This window comes from Microcebus murinus, chromosome 23, assembly GCF_040939455.1.
Source record: "Microcebus murinus isolate Inina chromosome 23, M.murinus_Inina_mat1.0, whole genome shotgun sequence".
Lineage (NCBI taxonomy): Eukaryota > Metazoa > Chordata > Mammalia > Primates > Cheirogaleidae > Microcebus > Microcebus murinus.
In genome coordinates, this window is record NC_134126.1 from 30,157,529 (window position 1) to 30,179,367 (window position 21,839).

Below are 21,839 nucleotides of genomic sequence, written 5' to 3' on the forward strand. Positions count from 1 at the left end.
CATATATGCCTAGGAGAGAACTGATGAGTCACGAAGTGTTTGTCATGACCAGTTTATTAGATACTGCCAAACTGCTCTCCAAAGTTGTGGCACAAATGTACACTCACACCATCAGTACATGAGGGTCCCCATTTCCCCACATCCTTCCAATGCCAAATACTGCTTCAGACTTTAGAAATTTTGTCACATTGATGGGTGCAATTTGGTACTGATTTTAATTTTAATTAGCATGTCCCACCTTTGGTTTTCAAAGATAATAGCAATTACACTGATCTAGTTCTTCTCAGAAGTCAACCTGGCCTGGGGGGCAAATGCAGAGATTAGAAGGGTTACAGTAGCACTCTTCTTCCCCTTGTGGAAGGGGGAAGAGAGATGGCCTTTCTTACTAAGCACAGGAAGGCAGAGGCAACAGCACCCCTGATGTCCACCCAGGGTCCACCCCAGAGCAGCTGCTGCAGCTACAATGGCTGTGTTGGCATTTGTAAGCAGCAAGAGGGGGCAGGTGCAGGTGAGAAACATCAGGAACAGGTGCTACATGACTGTAGGTGAAGGGCAGCACCGAGGGTAAGTAGGAGAGGAGGCCCTTCTGAATGCACTGGCTTCTTCCCAAGCCCAGGACTCACATTAGGCCATGACTCCTGGGTGCTGAAGACAGCAGCAAGGATGGATCGTAAGACCCTGTGCTCTGCTAAGGACAAAAGGAAGAGGAAAGAGGCCAGCAGTTGTTCTGCACAGGGTGGGGCACATCACCAATTTATCCTTTCATTATAGGATAAAACTGGATAGGCGGGAAACCATCATTATAAACCCACAGTCAGTACTACACATCAGTGTTTCATGTGTTAGTTGAACTACCTGGTAATATTGTAAATTCTTTAATGGCAGGGATGGCATCATATGATTCCTCCAAATACTCCACCACAGTTAACACAGAGCTGGATTCATAAGTTTTTAACAACACCTGTGGGATCATATTCTTTTAGGCTCAATGAAAAGAGTGGTGTGAAATGAATTTAATAACCTATTACCCTTCCCCCACCCCCATACACCTTTTTTCAGAAAGTGTAAAGTGCTTTCAATTCCATGACCTCTTTTCTTTTCCGAAAATGTCTATACAGTAAGGAGACAGGTATGATTCACCCTATTTTACCAATAGGTTAATTGAAACCCCGAAGATTCACTTGACTTGTCCCCACAGGCACAGACTCTGAAACCCAGGGCTACTGGCTCCCCGTTGAACTACCTCCTTCTGCCATGGGATTCTTGCCCTCCCCCCATCTCCACTGTCAGGCACCACCGAAATGTCCCAGACACATCGTCACTTTTGTTCTTAACAATGTAAAACATCAACAAAAGCCCCCTTTTTACCTCAACCCAGCCCAGCAGGTGACAGAACTGGACAGCGGCCAAGTGAGCACTGACTGGCCAGTCTCCACATTCACTGAAGAAAGTCTATACCTCAGCATGTGGTATGTTTCCAGACAGGCAGAATACAGTAGGGGTGAGTGTTCAGGTGACAAGAAAGGACTTCAGGAGAGGGGTTTTGGGACAAATTTGCAAACACATCTTGGTGTTAAATGTGGGTGTATGGAGAGATCAGGCAGAGCACTCCAGGAGTCCATGACAAAACCAGAACGTTAAATCCTATTAAAATAGGGGAAGTTCCAGCCTGAGCAAGAGTTAGATCCTGTCTCTACTAAAAATAGAAAGAAATTAGCTGGACAACTAAAAATATATAGAAAAAATCATCCTGGCATGGTGGCGCACGCCTGTAGTCCCAGCTACTGCTCGGGAGGCTGAGGCAGGAGGATCGCTTGAGCCCGGGAGTGTGAGGTTGCTGTGAGCTAGGCTGACGCCATGGCACTCTAGCCTGGGAAACAGTGAGACTGTCTCAAATAAAATAAAAATAGGGGAAGTTATTGTAAATCCCAAGGTGCTGCTGCTCTAAAATTTTTGAGAGAAGGGAAATTGAAGAAAAGCCCTTGAGGAAAAGAGGAATCCTGTCCTGTCAAGAAATTTCTCCCTCTTTTTAGTTTTTTTTTTTTTCATGAGCTCAAAGCAGGACCCATCGTAGGGTCGGGGCTTTGAGACTATACTAAGTTTTATTCTGAGTCTTATATTACTTTATTAATAGGAATTTCAAATGTCCTTAGGATCTAGTGTTATCCTTAGCACCTAAACCAAGAATGGAGATCTCAGGTAAAATACTCATTTTCTCTCGTTTCATGAGAGAAAATACTCATTCCTCTGTTATTAATACCTAAAATAGTATCATCATTTATTAGGCAATTATGTGCCAGGCGTTTTGTCACAATAATGCTAGGAGTCGGGGCCATTATTATCTTTAGTACTTTTCATAGGAGGAAACTGAGGCTCAGAGAGGTCAAGAAACAGCTCAGAGTAACGCAGTAGGTGGCAGAGGCTGGAGTCAAATGCCGGTCACTGGTCTCTCAAGTCTAAATGTTGATGCTAAATTATTTGAGTCTACAGGTAGGGCTGTGGGGCGGGGGTTGAGGTGGGAGGACAAAGTTATTCAGGATACTTTATTTTGCAAAGTTACCTCAGAAAATGCACTCTCCCTTAGAAGGCATAAGGCTGGTGCCAACAGCTGCGGTAGATAGCTAATTTGGTTCTAGAAGCTGGCTGGCGCCGGGAGACCGGAGCTCAGGTAACTGCGGCCGCGGGAGGGCGCGCACCTGCACAGACACGCAAGAAGAAAACGAACAGGGCCGAGGAACAAACTTGGGGAAATACTTGACCAACCCTGAGGGCCTTTGGAGAGCGGATTGGACAGGGTTAGAGGTTCTGAAACCCAGAACCTCTAGATTGCTTAGGAATCTCTGGACGAGGCCCTGAGAAGTGAGGACGTGTCCACGGCGGCTTTGGGGACCTGAGACACCCGGGCAGCAGGTGGCAGGAGGGTACCCAGGCACAGCAGCAGCCCCGCCTCGGCCGCTCCCACTGCCGCGCCCTCTGTCTGAAAGGCCGCATTCTCCACAGCCACCCCGTGAGGGAGTGCCTCGGAAACCACCTAGTGCCCCCGCCCCCACTGCTCGCTTTCTCTTTTAATACTTCCCTGCCAAACCTGCAGGGTTTTGATTGGCCCGCTCTGCCCCCAGACCAGCCAATCAGCAATCTCTCTCTCTATCTATCTCTGTTCTCTCTAAACCAGCAGCGTCAAGCAGGGTTTTGATTGGTCCACTCCGCTCCCGGGACAGCCAATCAGCAGCTTGTTGCCAAGGTAGGGCTTCCCCAAAGGAGGCTGAGGCTGGGGAGCGGGGCGCTGTTGCCGAGCGAGGAGAGCAGACTTGGGAGCGCGCTTGGGAGCGCCTTATGGTCTCAGTCAGATGCTCCGTGGGGACTGAGGGACATAGGTGGGTGGCCGAGGGCTCCTCCCTCGCCCCATATCCAGACACCTGCCTGCCCTCGTATCCCCAGCAGGCCGTCTCTCCCTCTTCTCCACCTCACGCGTTTGAGGCAGAAAAACACCCGCCTCACACGTTTGAGGCGGACCCGACTCTGAAGTGAAGACAGCGCTGGCAGTGTGTGCCCCAAAAGTGAACAACTGACCTTGCGGGCTTGGAGGGGCTAAAAAGAGAGAGCAAAGGGCCCCAGGAAGCAGGAGGCTTAAACTGCAAACCTTCTAACCATTTACGTTGGCAATTCCATCTGTAAAACTGGCTAACGATAATGCCCAAACTGCACAAAGCAAGGGTCTGGACGAGAGCGTCTGGGGCTGTTGGCTCTTCTCGGTGAAGGAGAAAGAGGGGTGAAGGTGGGAAAAGGGGCTACCTGAACAGGGCTAGTGTTCTAGAAACAGTAAATATATATATATATTTCCAACCATAGTTTAATTACAGAGAAAGGGTGGAGGCAAATCTACACCCTCGAAAAATTCTCCTTTGGCCTCACACCCAATTCCCAAATCCCAATTCTCTCAGTTTTCATTTTGGAGCCTGTATAAACGCCTCCTGACCTTGTAACGGCAATAATAATATTTAATAACATTTACTGTGTGCTTCCTAAGAGCCTGGCACTCTTCTGAGCGCCTCACATTTATTAATCAATCCTCCTGTCAGTACCTTAGTGGGAACTAGTTTTATTCTATTCTCATTTTAAGGATGAGAAAACAGGCATTGAGAAGTTAAGTAAGGTGCCTGTTGTTACAGCGCTGGTGAACGGCAGACCTGGATTTGCGTTTTACCTCCCAGTGTGTTTCTGCCCGGGGACCCCTTCTGACCTCGCCCCACAAGATGTAGCCCTTCCTGCTACTCTGTCAAAGGAAAAAGCTAGAATCTTTGCCTTTTGAAGCAGTGTATGCCCCCCAAGAACAGGATCTTTAGTCATCTGCCTTCTCAAGACTCCCAAGGGACTCTCTGTATGGTGTCACCACATAAAATGAAACCAGATAAAATGGTGAATTTTATCACACACACAAAAATAATAATAATAGGAGAAAAACAGAGCCAGAGAAAATTCTCCTGCCTATCTGTCCGGTCCTAGCCACCTGAACCAGTCTGGAACATCCCTCAGTGCCAGAAAAGAGGTGAAATAGTAATACACCAAACTTCACAGTTTTATTTTGTGTTTCCAAAATGGATTGCACTTCGGGCAGACACCAACTTGGAAGCTGGGGAGTGGTGAGCAGGGGTTCGGGAAGGAGAGGCTGAGAACCGGGCCCCAGCTGGTGCAGGGAAAGGCTATCTGCAGGGCACTGTGAGGGCCAGGGGGACCCGCCCCGTTTCACTTCCCGTTCCCGTCCTCCGACTCTCAGAGCCCTTGCTTCCTCTGCTCAGCCCCTCCCTACCCCCTCACTCCCATCCTCACCCTCCCTGCAGCTCCCGGGGCACACCATCTGCCTGTCCTCCCCCTTCCCCAGGGACTCCGCTCCTCGTATTGAGACCTTTAAATAATTAAATGCCCCAAAGCCTCCCCCACACAGATCCCCAGCCCCTGGCCTGGGGTGTTATTCAAAGACCAGGAGCTGGGCTGGAGAGTTGCCAACCCCACCGCCTCTATTCAGCTCCTTTCTTTTCCTGCTCAGCTGCCAGGCGGAGGCTAATGGGGCCTTTTCTCCCGCTTTGGCCCCTCTGCCTGCCAGGCCTAGTCTGCAGGAAAAAAACAAAACAAAACAAACAAACAGAAAGAGAAGAGCTGTGAGACACTGGTGGGGGTGGGGAGGGAGCAGGACTCTAGAATGTCAGCTCTTCCAGGCTGGGGGTGGGGAGAGAGGAGGACACCAGATCCACCTTGCACTGGGAAAGGGATGAGGACGGAGGGTGGGGAGGACTGAGAAGCTTTGCCTGCTCCTCAGCCCAGCACGGAAGCTGGGCCACTCCCTCTAACCCTGAGGAGTCATGTGTCCGAGGGGGAGGAGAGGGGTTGTGAAATGGGGAAGGGAGGGGTCAATCACCTGAGAGGTTGGGGCTTGGGCCGCAGCCATCCGCATGCAAATTGACCTAGTGAGTCACTGAAAGTTTGCTGTAGACACAAAGAAGCGGCTTCTGTCACCGGGAGCCTCCCTCCACTGCCCTACAGCAGCCCTCCCCCCTCCAGCCAACCAAACAAAAAGCCCAAGCCCAGCAATGCGTGAAGGAGTGAATGGGTGAGACCCTCCCTGGTGACGTCCCACCAGACAGATGGCAACAGTTGCCCCACACCAGTTGCAAGCCTCCTTTCATCCTTCTCCCAGTCATAAAGGAGAAAGGCCTCCATCCCTCCAGAGCCCATCAGCTCCTCAGAGGCAGCGCAAAGATGGGATGGGGGAGGGGTGGGCTGCCAGGCATCAGGGAGGTGAGAGGGGAACTGATGCTGCGTGTTTGGCTGGAAAACAAAAAGTTTGTTGAAAGTGCTGGCGCAGGGGCCAGCCTGCCCATCTGTCCTCCTTTGGGGAAGCTCTGCCCCCACGCTGCTCCTCGGCTCCTGGCCAGCTCTATACAGAGCCAGGGCCCCTGGGAAGAGAGACCTCAGCTTGGGGCAGCAACACTAAGCCACAGTAGTTTGGGGCTTTGTGCTGTGAGGCTTTCATTAAGCAAAATCCCTTGACCTAGTGTTGTTTTGCCTCTTCAGAAATAGGGTCAAATGGAAAATCCAAGGCTTCTGGGACAGGCGGAGAGTAGTGGGATCTGGGTGCTCTGTGATTAAATAATAAAGTTTGCATTGTTCCAGAATGAGATTCTGTCAAAATCATCCACACGTGCTCCCAAACTTTAAGAAGCTAGGTGTCAGAAGACCCATCTTCAAATTCCAGCTCACTATCTGCTTGTCCTGTAATTCTGGGCAAGTCATCTGGGTTGTCTGAGTTCTAGTTTCCTCTCTGTAAACTGGGAGTCAAAACACCCAGCATCCCTGGGTCCTAGCATGGTGGAGAGTAAGCTGACGCTCCATCAATGCTCTGTAAACAAGAGAGGCTACAGAAATATAAGGCTTTACTTTCAACTTCCTCATGCCCATAACTCCCAGGAGGTGGATTGGGCATGGCAATTTAAACATTTTTCAAAGTACTTCACATCTATTATTTCATGAGGCAACCTGAGACTAGAAAGATCTAAGGCAGTGTAAAGATTTTTTTTAAAGAGTAGGGTGGAGGCTGAGCTAAGGTGTATTGCCTTCCCTGTCAGCCTCCTGAACTTCAGATTTTTGTCTCCCTTCTCCTTCTGCCTTCCAACATCAGTCCAGCCTGACTTGGGAGGATTATAGGGGAACTCTGGGTTAAAGTACTAAAAGACCTCGATAAATTCAAAATAGAAGGGAACCTTTTTCTATGCCTCAAAACAGTCAAAGTTGTGTCAAAGTTATGACTCTGAGGCCATAGGCATGCATTCTTGTGGGCTGAATTCACCTGTTGGTCTTTCTGCAGAAGGGCTGAGCTGGTGGTGCTGGGGTCAGTGTGGGGAGGGGGTCGGGAGCATGGGGGAGCAGAATGGCTGCTGAGGGAACACAGGGAATGGCAGGAAGTCCTCCTCCAAACTGGCTTCAGGCCCTGCTCTTCTGCCCACCCACCTGACTCCCTGTTGTTTGCATTGGACAAGGGGCCAAGAGGCCAGTGCTCAGAGGTAGCTTGGGTTCCTTCTCTTGGACATAAGATATAATAACAAAGATGTGTTAGCTGCAAAGGTATTTCTCAAAACATGTCTCTTTCCCAATCCTTGCTCAAGCTAACCTCATCCATCTCTGATCATTTCCATTTGAGCACTTACTTATATATATCATTCTGTGTAATTCCTTTACTTTGCATTTAATCTCATTTAATCCCATGTTTTAGGCATTTTCCTATATAATTAGCCTGTCATCTCTTGAACTGGCAACACCCTGAGGACCAATCCCTATTCTCTTTCCTTTGCCCTCCCCTTACCCTATGCCTCTCACAAGGACTCATCTCTGCAGGTAAGAGGGCTCTTACTGTAGGACACCCATTGCCTGCCTGCCAGACAGAAGGCTGAAAACTCAAAACCATAAAAATGCCTTTCAAGCTGCCACTTGCAGTTGGCCCTGTGCTAGACCCCAGATATAGCCCATGGACTTCAAGGCTAGCATTGATCCACATCAATCTCTCACATTCAAAAAGCACTATAATCTTAACAAGTGCTTTTGCATCCTGTTCCACCTCTTCTGGTATCTTTGAATCACATCCTAGGACACAATCAGTGCTCCATTTATTTTTTTCACTGGGAAGTGCCACAGGAGAAGCCTATTGGTCAAGCAGTAATTATGACGGGGAGATTATTTTCCTTTTGTGAAAACAAGAGAAGCCACTGGGGCCCAAGCCTCCACCCTGAGCAGGCCCGCAAGAAAGGAAGTGGGTCACAATGAATACAAGGAGTTCCTGTGTTTTGCACCAGGTCTGGGAAATCAACAGCTGAAATTCCTGATTCGGGTGAAGCAATTCCTCTGGCTGGTCAGTCTGTATAGGACTGGGATTTCTGCAACCGGAAGGAGGCAAAGGGCAAAGGAAAGAGAGACACTCCCCTGAGGAGTCTAGACTACCTGGTCTCCTCAGTCCTTTTTGTTTCAGTGTCATGCCCGGGTACTGTGTTAGATTCAGAGGCTGTGTGGATATTGAGCAACATCAGAGGTCTCTAAGACCTCATATTCAAGCTGAAATATGACATCAAAAGAAAAAAGGCACACATGCATACACCACCATATACATGAGGGAGGAAGCAACTACGCCATGCTGTAAGAGCCAAGCTACTTCTTGCTATTAGAACCAGTCACTTTTTAAAAAATCACTTAAGACTAGGACAAAGGGCAAAAATTTCACAGAGAGTAGGCGATCTGAGCTTGAGCATAAAGATGTGTAAGATTGGCCGGGCGTGGTGGCTCACGCCTGTAATCCTAGCACTTTGGGAGGCCAAGGCGGGCGGATTGCTCAAGGTCAGGAGTTCGAAACCAGCCTGAGCGAGACCCCGTCTCTACCAAAAATAGAAATAAATTAATTGACCAACTAAAAATATATATACAAAAAATGAGCCGGGCATGGTGGCGCATGCCTGTAGTCCCAGCTACTCGGGAGGCTGAGGCAGTAGGACCGCTGAGCCCTGGAGATTGAGGTTGCTGTGAGCCAGGCTGATGCCACGGCACTCACTCTAGCCTGGGCAACAAAGTGAGACTCTGTCTCAAAAAAAAAAAAAATGTGTAAGATTGGGATTCCAGACAGCTTATATTCTGTAGACTATCTGCAAAGTGAACCATAGCTTGACATAAAATTTCCTGGAATCCAGAGGACCAGAAGACCAAGGGTGACCAGGAAGAAATAGAAGATACCCTGGGTATAGTTTTGTCTTAATTTTTTTTCTTTCTCTCTATTTATTCAGCCAGTTCTGGATCTGTGCCTGACTGCCACTTACTAGCAGTGTGCCCATAGGTAATTTGCTTAACCTTCCCTGAGACTGTTTCTTCATCTGTAATCTAAGGGTAATATTTAATAATATCAACCCTATAGAGTTACTCTGAAGATTTAATGAGATGTACATGGTAAGTGCTCACTAATGCTATTTATTATTGCGTTATTCAATAGCACATCACAAACATAAAACAGAAAAGGATTAAAACAGTAACATTCCTATTCATTCATTTATAATATTATTGAGAACCTACTATGTGCAAAGTCATGTGCAAGCACTGCAGATACAATAGAGCACCAGAGCAGACAGGTTCTGGTTCCAGGGAGCCAACAGCCTAGCAGGGAGAGAGAAATGAAATAATCACACATATGAGTGCATCATTTCAACTGAAATGGAGAAACTGAGACCAAAAATACTGCCCTGCCTCCCTGGAAAGAGCAGCCAGGGAGAAACCCGTGACAATGTTTGTCTCTGCACCAAGCTGGCTGGGGCTGGGGAGTCTTGGTGGAGATGGGGAACGCATAGTTGTTTCAAGGAAGGAAATGGGGGAAATGGAAGCTTTGCCAAGATCTCCCCATCACTCTTAGCCTTTGCCTCAGGAGTCAATGGCATCCATTTCATGGCAGGTGGACAGTGCAGGGTGACCCAGCACCACCTGGGCTTCTCATGTAGGAGTAAAGTCCAGGGTGGCGAAGCCTTTGCCCTGAGGTCCTTGGGGTAACCCACACTTTGGACTCTCTCTGATCCCACCCTTTTTCCTCTGGGAAGAATTGGGGTTGGGACATCCTGCTTATGAAATGACCCCCTTCCAACCTGACCCAGCTGAAGCCCCTGCCCTGCTCTGTAGCCTTCTTCCTCCCTAGGTATAGTTTTGCCTTCATTTTTTTCCCCATTACTGTTTACATGCTCTCAGAAAGGCAGGTGTCAGGAGGCAGCTGCTGCTTGTGGTCGATTCTCCCCAGATACAGGAGCTCCAGCCTCCCCCACACCCGCTGCCATTGGCTAACAGGAAGCCAAAACAGACTCCCACTCCCCGCCCTCAGCCGCCCCAGCCTGCAAATAAAGAGAGTACAGGAAACACCTGGAGAGCAGGCAGCTGGCAAAGGACGGCTCTGCCCAGAGAAGAAAGGGTTTGTGGGGAGGAGTTAGGCTTGTGAGAAGCTGGGGGAGGGGGTCAGGCGCTTAATTGTGCTTCTCTTGGCACCCACCAGCTGCTGAGAACTGACAGCTGAGTTGATCAAATGCACCATCCCCTCCACCCCCACACTCAGTAAAAGGATCATCCTTTTACTCTAGCACCAGCTTTCCTAGGGCCAGGACAAGACCAGTCATACAGGAAAGACTCCTCAGAAGGCTTCTGCCTCCTCAGCCTCAGCCAGAGATTCTGAACCTCTTTGGACCGTAAAACTTTAAACTCGTGGTCCAGGCATGAGGACAGAATCCTTAAGCAATGCATCAGCCCACGTAATGTGAAAGTTCATTCCAAAGATAAGTCTCCATTAATTTCCGAACTTATTTATCTAGCTCTCCACCCATATCTGTCTATTCACTGCTTATTATCTCAAGTCGTTGTGGTTGAATGTGGAATAGATTTAACCAAGGCAATCAAATGAAGTCCTACCATTGGCATCCCCTCAAGAACACACCCACTAGTGTATAGACCATGTGCTGGGAACTGTGTATGTAGGCGGGCTCAGCTTACAGGACTCCTTCACCCCTTCTTAGGAAGCCCCCAAAGAGGGCACTTTCTCTGTTAGGTCCAGAGTGGGAGGATGGGGGCGCAGTGAGGAGGGGCACTTGCCCCACAGCTACCTAGAGGCATGGCACAGTTTGTTCGACCTGTATCTTTTCATTCAACAGTGTACTTAGGCCTGCTCCATGCCTGTGCAGTGGACAGGCACATGGGGGTTAAAAAAAGAAATAGAAAACAATGGTTCCTGCTATAGAGGCACAAGTGGCAACAGTTCGAGAAGGGACGTGGGCTTGCAGAGCCTCAAGACATCAACCCAAAGCAATACATGAAGACATGCTGACTGCTTTTGTTATAAAAATATGAACAGTAATAAACCATGCGTGTGCATGATTAAGGGGCTCTGAAGTAAGAAATATGTCATGAAAGTGTGAGCAGTTTTAAACCACAGGTATAAATGTTGAAAAGCCTTGAAATAAGAATGTGTATAAGGGACAAAGGAAGGCATTCTGAAGAGGCAGCAGAGGAAGGAAAAGGCATAGACACTGGAGACAGGAGCATCTAGGTTTTAAACCTGTTTCCACCCCTTTCCCCTTCCAGTTACTGGGGCTGTGCTTTCTGCATCTGTGACTGTGAGCTCATAGTATCTCCGCGTGCTTGTGAAGAGTACATGAGAAACACTGGGTATAAGGCATGAGGCAGAGAATCTGGTAATAGTGGGTGCTCAACACATAGTAGCTGCTCAGATCCTAAAAGAAAATGGTTTTGTGTCAAGTACATTGATAGAGTAGAGAAACTTTTGGGCAGAACAGCAAGGAAAGGCAAGCAGGAGAGAATTTGAAAAGGTGAGGGTTTCTGGCATGACTTGGCTGTTGCACAAGCAGTTTGGGGTTGGTAAGATAGGGAGAGCCTTGGATTCCCGTCATAGGGATTCAGAATGGCAAAGAAAAGCAACAGAAAGGGAATAATGGCATGATGAAAATGGAGTTTGTGGCTGTCCCCGGAGGCTGGCCTGGTCTTGGTGGTGGGATAGGGAGGGCAAGGAGGAGGCTGTTGTGGTATTTTGAGTGTGTTGGGGCAAGACCTGGACTTTGTGCTGGCAGGAAATGGAACAGTAGAATGAAAGAATTATTTCCGTTCCATTTGAAAACGGAATTGTAATAGCTAAGTTAGCACAAGTGACTCATTTTACAGATGAGAAAACTGAGGCTCAGAGCGGGGAAGGGACCAGTCCAAGATGTCAAAGATATCTATTACTAGTCATCGTCAGCCATGAAGCTAGGCCCCTATTTCCCATCCCCTAGGCCCAGTGCTGTTTCCATTACCGCGCAGCTGGCCTCCAAAGTAGACAGCGGGAAGGGGGATTTCTCTGGACTGGAGCAGTGTTCAGTGGCTGTGGGATCTATTCTCCCATTCTGGCTGCCTAGGTCAGAGCCCTTTCCTGGCCACATGTAGCCCAGCTTTCTTCTCTCCAGCTGATTACCTTCTGGGTAAACCCATTTAGGGAGTTAATTGATAACTAAAGCTCTCTTACATTATCATTCAAAGTGTGTCCACCCCCCTCTAAGTGACATTTACATTTCTTTGGCAGGTGCTTAAAGACTTAAGAACCTGCTAGATTCAAAGGACTGAGTTTTCTCAAGGTGTGACCACAGATTTCCAGTGACTCCCAGCTGTTTTGAGCTGGAACTCCTTAGCCAACCCTGAATGGGCTTGATTTTTTTCCTTCTACCCTGAAATCTAAATCTCTTTCATGTGCTTGCCTCCAGACTTGGCAACTTTGACATTCATACTTTCAACCAGTGGTCACTTACACCTACCAAGCACCAGACCCTGCCAGGGCAAGGTCTCTGGCGTGCCTTCTATCTGTAAATACAGGATTGTAAGAACTGAGTATCATTGTGGAACTCAAGTGGAGTCCACATGTTCCAGGCTGTGAAGGGGAGTTGCCCCTGAAAAATTGCCCGGAAAAGGTGGTCTGAATCTTGAAGACAAGAATTAAGCAGGCAAAAGGAGGTGTGACATTCCTTGAGCAAAGGCCCAGAGGCTGCTCTGCCAAGCACAGGTTAATGGGCACTAGCTGAGGGTGGGAAGAGCTACTTTTTGTTTAATTCTTGGGGGGAAGCAGAGGCCCCTGTGTGCCTTCAATCCTATAAGAAACATACCAGAATGCCCCTTCCTAGAGATTGTGGCCTGGGGACAGCCTGCCACTGATATCCCTACTGCAGAGCCTCACTCCTAGTATGGGAGTGGGGTTGGAAATTCCTACATCCCATTCCCAGGTGGCCCCAGTGCATCATAGGTCACAAATTGGGGGCACACGCAGATATATACTTTAAAAAACAGCATTTAGCACTTTTTTAAAAAAAAACTACTTTCCATCATTAGAGTTTAGGGAGATGTCAAATAAGAGTCTACATTTCAGACTGCTCTTGAAAAATCTCAATGTCTGGTACCACTGGTCTCCCATGATGACAGTAGACTAGAGTTAAGGAGGGGGGCCTTTTCAGATAAGGACTTGATCTCACTCCCCAAGTTTGCTGCAGCCTCTGTCCAATTAGCCTCACTCATTTACTGCCTAGTCCCGCCCTCGCTACCCTGGTGCCCATTGGACTTTAAATAGCCCTTCCCTGATGTTGCTAGTAAATAAAACAGTCCTCGCTCCAACCCACCAGCTATTACCTCCTCTTATCTGATGTGCTCCAGGCAGCCTGTGCGGTTTACTGGACAAGGGTTGAATCAAGGCCCCTTCTTGTTTACAGGAATGGGGTGGGGAGTGGCAGAGCCACTGGGAACAAAATGAGCTAGAGCTAGCAGCCCAGAGAATGAGGCTCCCATCAGGGGAAAGATCGGCTGAATATCCAGGACACACTCGTTTGTATATCCAGGACACACTCGTTTGTATATAATCGTTATCCATGGCCCTGGAAGCCTCTTAGATTGAGCTCAAAACTTTTTTCTTGCCAGCTTTGCAAAGAAGTGGAGAGAAAGCCACACAGCTTGGGCTTGTCCTTCTCAGTGTCCCCATTTATTTCTCTTCTGGGAAGGGAAAACACGTGGATGTGAGTCCACAGATGGGTACAAGGGAGGTAAGCAAAGTTGCTGTTGGGAACTCCTTTCCCTACTCAGTGTGTGTGTAAATGAGCACGTAGCCCAGGTTAGTGTTAATCTACAGGCAGACCAGTGGAGCCAGTGGGTCAAAACTGCCCCGTGGCCTGCTAAGGAGGTCAGATGCCTAACAATGATACTGTACACTTCCACAGGAATGACAGACATCAGACGTGAGCTCGTTCATTCAGCAACCATTCATTCAGCAGGCACTTAGAGAGTGCCTAGTATGGGCTGCATATGACTCTATGAAGGGCTTTTGGACTGCAGATTTTTAAACAAAGGATTGTGATCATCTTTGTTGGGGAGAGGCCACAGGCTGCTTTGGTGGTGTTGACTGCAGCCATTCTTGAGGGTACTAGTAGGTACTATTACTTTAATAATGGTTTTCTGCCACCAGTATGCCAGCGTGTACTTCATCTCAGGACCAATTCAGAGTCCTTGGAGAGGTTAACATCTGCTTGGAACAACAATTCTCATTTTACTCAGTATGTGCTAGACTATTCTAAGTAGTTTATGGATCTCATCTAATCTTCATAACATTTTGAAATAGGTTCTATTCTTTATCACATTTTGCAAATGAAGAAATTGAGGTCTGGTTGAAGTAACTAGCCCCAGGTTGCACAGCTGGTAAGTAGGTGGTAGAGCTGAGATTAGAACTCCCAGGTGGCCTGACTCCACACAGCCTGAGCTCCTAACCTCTTTGCCTACTGCCTCACTGTGCTTGGAAACTGAAATCTTATCAGGCAAGAGTCTGACCCAAGCAAGAGATTATTACTTACTCTACTTTCCAGTCCAAATTACCTTTCAGTTCAACTAATTGAAAATAATGAAATAATGCTGCTAATTTGCCCTCCAATGATTGCCAGGATAATGGGGATGATTTATAATTAAAAGCTGAAGAAAGGAACAGCAGTCATTTAATCCAGCCCCCTAATTTTGAAGCTGGGAAAAGCTGTGGGGCTTGTCCAAACTCACACAGCTAGTTAGGAAGGAGAACTAGGACCACAACCCATGCATTCTCCCTCCCAGGGCATAATTCTTTGTTGGAACAAGGATGTAGGTACTGGCCTGGAAGCCAGGACACTTGAGTCTTCACTATCTTTCCTTACCACAGACTGCTATAGGAGCAGATGTCAGACCCACAGAAGTGGATTTCTTCTTCCTGGGGCTTGTTTGTTGCAGCATCAAGGACTGCCCCACCCAAAACTCCTTATCAGGAGCCAGGATGGGCTCTTAATCTGCAGCTCACAGGGCCTGGTCAACACACTCTGGGGAGTTGCATTATCATCCAAAAACAGCTGACCAAGCACAGGTCTCCCAGGCTGGCAGTGTTTACCAAGTGGGGGAGCTAGAAGCAGAATGGACCAACCAATGCCTCCTGCCTCACCCATAGGAAAGCCACCAACTGCTAGTCTTTGAGCAATTCAAGGCCAGGCCTCTTATACTCCCAGCTGGCCAAAGAGTTCTCTCCACTTCTACTGAAAGTGGTCAGATCTAAAATAAGTAACACATTGCTTGATCACAGAATGCTCTCATGTAAATAGAGGGATTATTATTCACCTCCAAGATGTATCTGTCATCCTGTGGTTTCCTTGGCTTGTCCCCTCAGCTTCCAGACAACCTTCCCTGAATTTCAATCTTGCCACTTAACAATGAAATATCCTTCATAGTGGGGCCTTTTAGGAAAGAAGATAGATGCTTACTTTATACCAAATACCCAAAAGAGAACAGCACATCAGGATGGGCAAAAGTTCCTGAACCTCAGCCCTGTCCTTACATCTAAAAAAGTAGGTCCTTTTAAACAAGTTCCTGGGACATTTGTATTAGAAACTACAAATGAAAATGGGACTATTCCTTTAAATAACAGCCCCTTGACACAAGTGGATCTCAATAACCAAATTCCATTTATGATACGGATGACCTGACCCCATCCCTGGCTCTCCTGATCTCCTCAAGCAGTATGAGCACACCACACACCACCTTCCTGGGCTACTTCTGACTTAGCACACCTAGAACAAACTTCACTTTTGTTGATAAAAGTCATGGAGGTATGAAATGTGTATGTGTGTGTGAGCACATGTGTACGTGCCCCTGTGTATGAGTCAACTTGCTTAAAATTTAGTGTAAAGACAGCCCACCTATGGTCAAGAAAAAAATTAGTCTAGGTCAAAAATGTACTTGTGACCTCAGGGGGCACAGCTGAGCCTGTGTCAAAACTTCATGGAAAGAGCCTCAAAGTCAGGGATAATGTAGACAGTTCTTATTTTACATATAGCCAAAAGGAATTATGAATTCGTAGCAAACTTCCAACTCTCACACCAGTTTTTGCTGTCAGAAGTAACCACTCTTTAGCTACCTTGTGGCAATGGTATTCAGCTCTAGTACATAGATCCTGAGGCCCAACTGATCTTGTCTAAGAGGACAAGTATGGCAAGTAGCAAACTGCAGCCCCAGAGATGACAAGAGAGCCTTTAGTAGGAATTGCAAACAATCCTGCCCCAGCCTGAGAGGGTTCATTATCCCTTGCTTACCCACCTCGGTCTCTGAGAGACAGGCTGTCTTAATTACTTTTCATATTTTCAGTGTGTGGCACTTACTGACAACATGCTTGCTAAATAAATGAATGACTGAGTCAGTGAGTGCATGCGTGAAAACTAAGGACCACCAAGAACAGGATGTGTAAGATGGAGACCTGGCTAGACTAAGGAATGTTGACTAAAAGAATGCTGTTATTTCTAGCACTTTCACAGGGAACTGTTAGAATATGTGTTAAAGGAGGAAAGTAAGGGGCTACTTCCTAGGGAAGAGGGGGGTGCCTAGAAATGGCCCAGCCACACAACTAGATTTTTCTTTTGTGCCACCCACATGCTATAGGTTGAGTATAACTGAAGAGAAATACTATGAAATGCAAAGACAGGATTTGGATCTGAGAGGGAAATGCAAATTAGCAATGTGGAAATTTTATCTTCTCTACACCACAGGAGTTCATCTGCTACATTTTTATTGAAGTAACAAAAAAAAAAGGTGTACATTTGTCCATAAGCTGTACATTCTTCCATATAAAAACACTACTATACAATTAGTAACCTTTGCCTTTTCTGTCAGAGTAGCTTACAAACATACTACTATTATTTATTTTTACTTAATAAGAGAGACAGGCCTGCTCAACAGTCCGGCTCTGGGGGGCTGGTTGTTTTTAAAGTGAACATCCAAAAGAAGAGAAGAGAGAAAAGATTAAGCATGAGACCATGAGGCTGCTTCTAAAAAGGCAGGGGCCTGTTGCAGACAAGATGCAAGAACACAACCTGCAGTAATTCACAGCTTTGTTTCAACCCACAGGCCAGAGCATTAGCTCTTAGGTCTGTGGGCCCAAAGTTAGCTTTAAAACAGTGAGGACGGGGAGCAGGGTCTGGGAAGGCAGCATGAAATCTGGGAAGTTGGAAAGGAGGCAGGACCAGGGGGAATAGGTAGGGAGAGTGTTTGGTAAATAGCACCTTTGAATCAAAATTGAGTTGTTAAGAAATCCCAGAGAGGGGACTGGCTGTGGGGAGGAGAACTTGGGTGCAGAGGAAGAGGAAGGGAAGACTCCTCACTAAGGGTCAACAGCAGGAGGGAAGCCAGGTGGACCAGATGCTCTAGCTCTGTCCTTCTTAAGGTGATTCAGTTTGGGAAACTCGAGGCCTTCTGAGGACCCCTACCAATGTCACTGAGAAACTGAAGGAAGGGGTTTTCTTCCCAGTATAGTTTTCCATTTTTCTCCAACCCACAACAGTAAATATTGCACAAGTCTACAGACAAATTTGGATTGTACTGAGAGAGACAGCAACCTCTCCCACTGGTGCTCAGAGCACTAAGGAGAAAAAACAATGCCTAAGGTTTGGCTTTTAGTGTTAGCCCTGCAAGAATACCAAGTAGTCTTGCAGAACTTGGGGGACTCTCCCATTCAGCCAAGGAATACCTGCAAGGCTGACTAGCCAGCCATAATCCCAAGGAGAGCAGGAGAGACGGTTCCCTAAGCCCACCAGGGTACCAGGAGGTTCTGAGAGCCAGGTCTCCAGACCCTCTTGGAATCCAGGGGGCATATTGCACAGTGACTGAGAACTGCCTAGAAAATAGCTCCATGACCCAATCAGATGGGAAGAGGAGAGGAGAGGGTTAGAGAGGAGTGTTGTGCTTTTGAAAAGAAGGCAGTAATAAAGGACCTGGAGTTCCCTGTAGCTTTTGAGCCACCTCTCAAAGGGATAATGGCAGCAGCATCAAAACTTTCATGTGGTTCCAAAAAGAAGAGTTTTGGCCAAAAAACATCCCCAGTGGATACTCTTTGGGTCCCAAAATTCCATTGCAAATCACCCCCAAATTATACACACAAAGCAGCACATAGCAAAGCAAAGGTTTTGTGCAGAGTTCCCTTCGGTTCTAACCCCAATAATCTCCAACCCCTGCCTTACATTTCCCCCCTACCAAAAACCAAAAATACCAAAAAGCTTTAGATTCCTGGCTGGGAAGCAATGTCTACAGGCCCCTGAGGGTAGAATTAGAAACAAGTCATGATTTCAAGAAAAGCTGCCTAGGGCAGAAGGAATTGGAGAGGCCTTTTCACTCTCTGCCCAGGATCTCATTAGAAAAATAAAAGACAAGATTAGGCAACAGAGTATTATTTAAGTCCAGGCTTGAATGCCCCTGAGTAAGAGAGAAACCAGGGATGCCAGTGTCCTGGTGGGGAGAGAGAGGGGTTTGGACTCAGCCTCTCTTCTCCCCCCAGGGCAGATCTGACCTCTCTCATTCACAGTTGCTAACCTAGCTTGCTCCCTCTCACATCTTCTTGGGCTGCTGGCCAAGCTTCTCCCATCTCACCTTAGCTAGGCCCACCCCTGCTCTGCTCCCCAGCCCACAGGCAGACACTGGCTCACAGACTCAAGCGCACAACAGTTCTCTCCAAAGGCACCTGGGGAGGCCACTTCCAAGCAGCTCCCTTTAAGGATTTTTTTCTTAAAAAAATCTTTTGGTTTTTTTTTTTCTCCTCTTTTCTTAAAAAACATAATATATATAATATAAATAGCTCTTCATTTAAAAATAGTTCCCCAGGTTGAGGTATGTGGTGGGCTGTTGTCACGGCAGGATGAGTACAGTAGAGTGCCAGGGTGGGGCGGCAGGAGACCTAACTGGAGACCGCCATCACGTAGTTCTTTGAGGGGCTGCTCCTGCCCAGCAGCATTTGGTTCTTGCAGGTGAGGAGCCCATAGGAGGCGGCCACTGGGGCCTCTTCGTACAAGACACAGATGGAGCCATCCTCCCCGATGCGGTAGGACACCTCGTAGGGGTCCACCCACAGGGTCAGCTCGCTGGGCAGCAGCTGGTGCAGCTGGGGCTGGCTGAGTCCAATCTGGCTGGCCACCTTGCTGATGATGGGGTCCATTTTGTGGTTAATGCGGATGCAGCGGTAACCAGAGCCCTTGGATGGCTTCTCGGGAAACCAGTGGTGTTTGTAGTGCTCTGTGGAGACAGGATAAGGCGGAGATGCCAGGGTTAGAGCAGCTGGGCCAGGGATACTACCACAAGGCGCAGAAGAGGGTGCATGGTTAGGAGTAGGGGAAGGGGCCCAATGATTTTAAATAAGGGAGGTGGAGTCTCCTGAGTTTCAGGGCCCTCTTGCCACTTAGCAGAGAAAATTTTTGGGGAGCTTGGCGAGACTTGCCCCCCCCCCCTTCCAGGAGAGGTATGTGTGTATATTGTGAGGAGATCCCAGAGCTCTGGGGTACACTCTAGTGGCCAGCGTACTGCTTTTGGCACACCCCCAGTTTAAGGAGGGAAGGGTGTGACTGGGGCTGGCATGACCAGGCAAGGCCTCTGGAGACCTGTGAGCTGACGATTCAAGGCCATGAATGCTGCCAACATTGCTGGGCCCACAGCAAGTCACTGGCCTTCCGCCCTGTGCCCAGTGGCCCCTGCTGCCCCTTTCGGAAGAGTCAGAGACCCTTAGCAGCAGCTCAGGGAGTAAAAACTTGGTTGTTTTGATGAAACATCTGTCTTCCGCAGAAGGCGGGATCTGTGTGGGCACGTTCGGAGATGGCTATCACTCTCCAGGGCTGCCGGCAACCAGCGCTAGGGCTCTCCCCAGCCAGAGGTGCTTATCGCCCCCACCCCGCCCCCAGCACACATCAGGCAGAGTAGTTACTGGCTAGCAGGCCGTCTTCCGCACCACAATAGGTGGCAGATGGCTAAAGGGGGCCAAAGAGAACACAAAGAGCGCCCAGATTCCAACTTCCAGCAAGTTAACAACCGGCAGACTGCCCCAGGCACAGCGCAGCCCAGACGGAAGAACCACGCTGGGGACTCCAAGTTGCGGAGAGGGCTCCGTCAGATGCGCCGCCTTCTCCCATAAGGGTCTCTGGGCCAGCAGGGCTCTGTCGCTCACAACAGAGGGTCTCGAGATCTCAAGGGTACAGCGAGGGAGACCAGACCGCACTCAGACCAGCAGGCACCCCCTCTTCCGGGACACTGCCGACTCGGGATGGCACTCCAGGACCAGGGTCTGCGCCCCCGGGGAACGTGGAGGGGCGCGCCCAACAAGAACATCCACAAACCGAGACCAGAGCGCAGGAGAGGGGAGACGTGAAGAGGGGGACCGCGAGCCGCCCCGAGGAACGGAGGAGGCAATCGAGTCCCGGAGCTACGCGCTCGGGCGACTCTGCCCCCAAAGTAGAGGAAGGACGGCCCTGGCAAAGAGGGGGCCGAGCCCCAGTGGCGCCAGGCCCCAGGCGCCAGGCGCGCGCTCACCTGTTAGTGCCTCCTGGAGCGCCCCGCTGAAAACCTTAAGTCTCTGCTCGCTCACGCAGCCCCGAGTTCTCAGCAGGCTGGAGAGGAAGCCCACGGCGGCGGCGATCTCTGGGAGCATGTCGGTCCCCTTCCCGTGGCTCATGTCGTGCGCGGTCAGCAAGCGGTGGCGCTGGGGCGCGGGGAGAGGTCTGCGGTGGGACGTGCGGGTCCGCGAGCCTCCGCCGGCCTGGCCGCTGCTCGGGCTCTGCCGGGACTTCCCTGGGGCCCGCCTTTCATAGTGTCCCCGGCGGCGGCGCCCATTGGCCGCGGCCGGCGGATGGGGGCTGTCCCGGCCCGCCCCTCGTGCGGGCACTCGCCTCCCCCTCCCGCCCCGCAGTTCCCCGGCCGCGGCCGCCCCCGCCTCCTCGGCGCTGAGGTCACTGCACGCTGACGTCAGTGCTGGGAACCTGCGCGGGGCTCCCCGGCCGGGGGCGGACCGAGAGCGCGCGGCGGAGGGACCGGGAGTCGGTCCCGCGTGTTCCTCGCCCGGCGTGCCCCTCGCTTCTCCGCCCATCCTTAAGGTTCGGGTTAGAGGCCGCCGCCTCCGAGAAGCCTTCGCGGATACCACCTCTCCCAAGCCTTCCCCTTTTCTGACTCCCACTGCGTTTTTCAGCCGCACACTGTCAGAACCACTAGCCGGGACGCTTCGTCACCATTTTACTCCTTTGCCAGGTTTCTTAACTAGTCAGAATGAATTTCTCTTGGCTCTTTGGAAATGGGGACTAAGTCTTCTGTTTATTTCCATAATGTTAATAGGAATTCCACCTCCCTCAACAAGCTGCGCTCTTCCTCTACAGCAATGCCTTTTCTCTTGCTTAGACACATACAAGTCTCACCTAGTTGGCGGGGTTGGGGGGAGTGTTGGTAAGACTTTTCTGTCCCCTCAAGTTACTTTTCTAGTTCTCACTTTCCTTTAAGTGCCAAATTTTTTGAAGCAGTGGTCGGCTCTCAACTGCACATATTTTCCCACTCACCCCTCCTCCTTTCCTCCTTCCCCCAGCCCTCTTCCTTCCTCGCTGTGTGTGGACTGAAGCTTTTGTAAGTATGGCTCATCAGGGGGGAAATCCAGCCTCGGTCTCCCCCTGCTACACTCAGGGGCTGGCACCATCGCAGGCGCTTGGTCGATGTCACCAGCACCCCACAGCCCAGCACAGGGCCTGGCACACATTGATGCCCTGTATTTGTTAAACGATTCAAACCCAGTGGCCTCCGTAAATTCCTATTTTCCTTGAACTCTGGGCCCTCTGACCACCTTCTGGAAGCAGTCTCCCTGTCCTTGTCCTCGATACTGTGTCCCAGGCTTCTCTGCCCGCTTTCCTAGTTGTGCCAGCCCTGGATCCCTTCCTGTGTCACCCCCGCCCTCCTCCCACACACCC

At 49.3% G+C, this 21,839-nt stretch overlaps 1 protein-coding gene across 1 annotated transcript; it reads right to left on the minus strand.

Moving 5' to 3' along the window:
- Positions 1-16,631: 16,631 nt before the first annotated feature.
- Positions 16,632-20,702, minus strand: BTG2 (BTG anti-proliferation factor 2). Its single transcript, XM_012758761.3, has 2 exons — positions 20,425-20,702; positions 16,632-19,140 (listed from the first exon to the last, which is right to left on the minus strand). The coding sequence occupies exons 1-2, from the start codon at positions 20,564-20,566 to the stop codon at positions 18,806-18,808; spliced, it is 477 nt and encodes a 158-aa protein (XP_012614215.1). The 5' UTR covers positions 20,567-20,702; the 3' UTR covers positions 16,632-18,805.
- Positions 20,703-21,839: the final 1,137 nt, after the last annotated feature.

Excerpts from the sequence above, each read along its gene's own strand:
- BTG2 (XM_012758761.3), bottom strand. The coding sequence starts at position 20,566 with ATGAGCCACGGGAAGGGGACCGACATGCTCCCAGAGATCGCCGCCGCC. Across the intron at positions 19,141-20,424 it reads GCTCCAGGAGGCACTAACAG|AGCACTACAAACACCACTGG; the intron begins GTGAGCGCGCGC and ends CTGTCTCCACAG.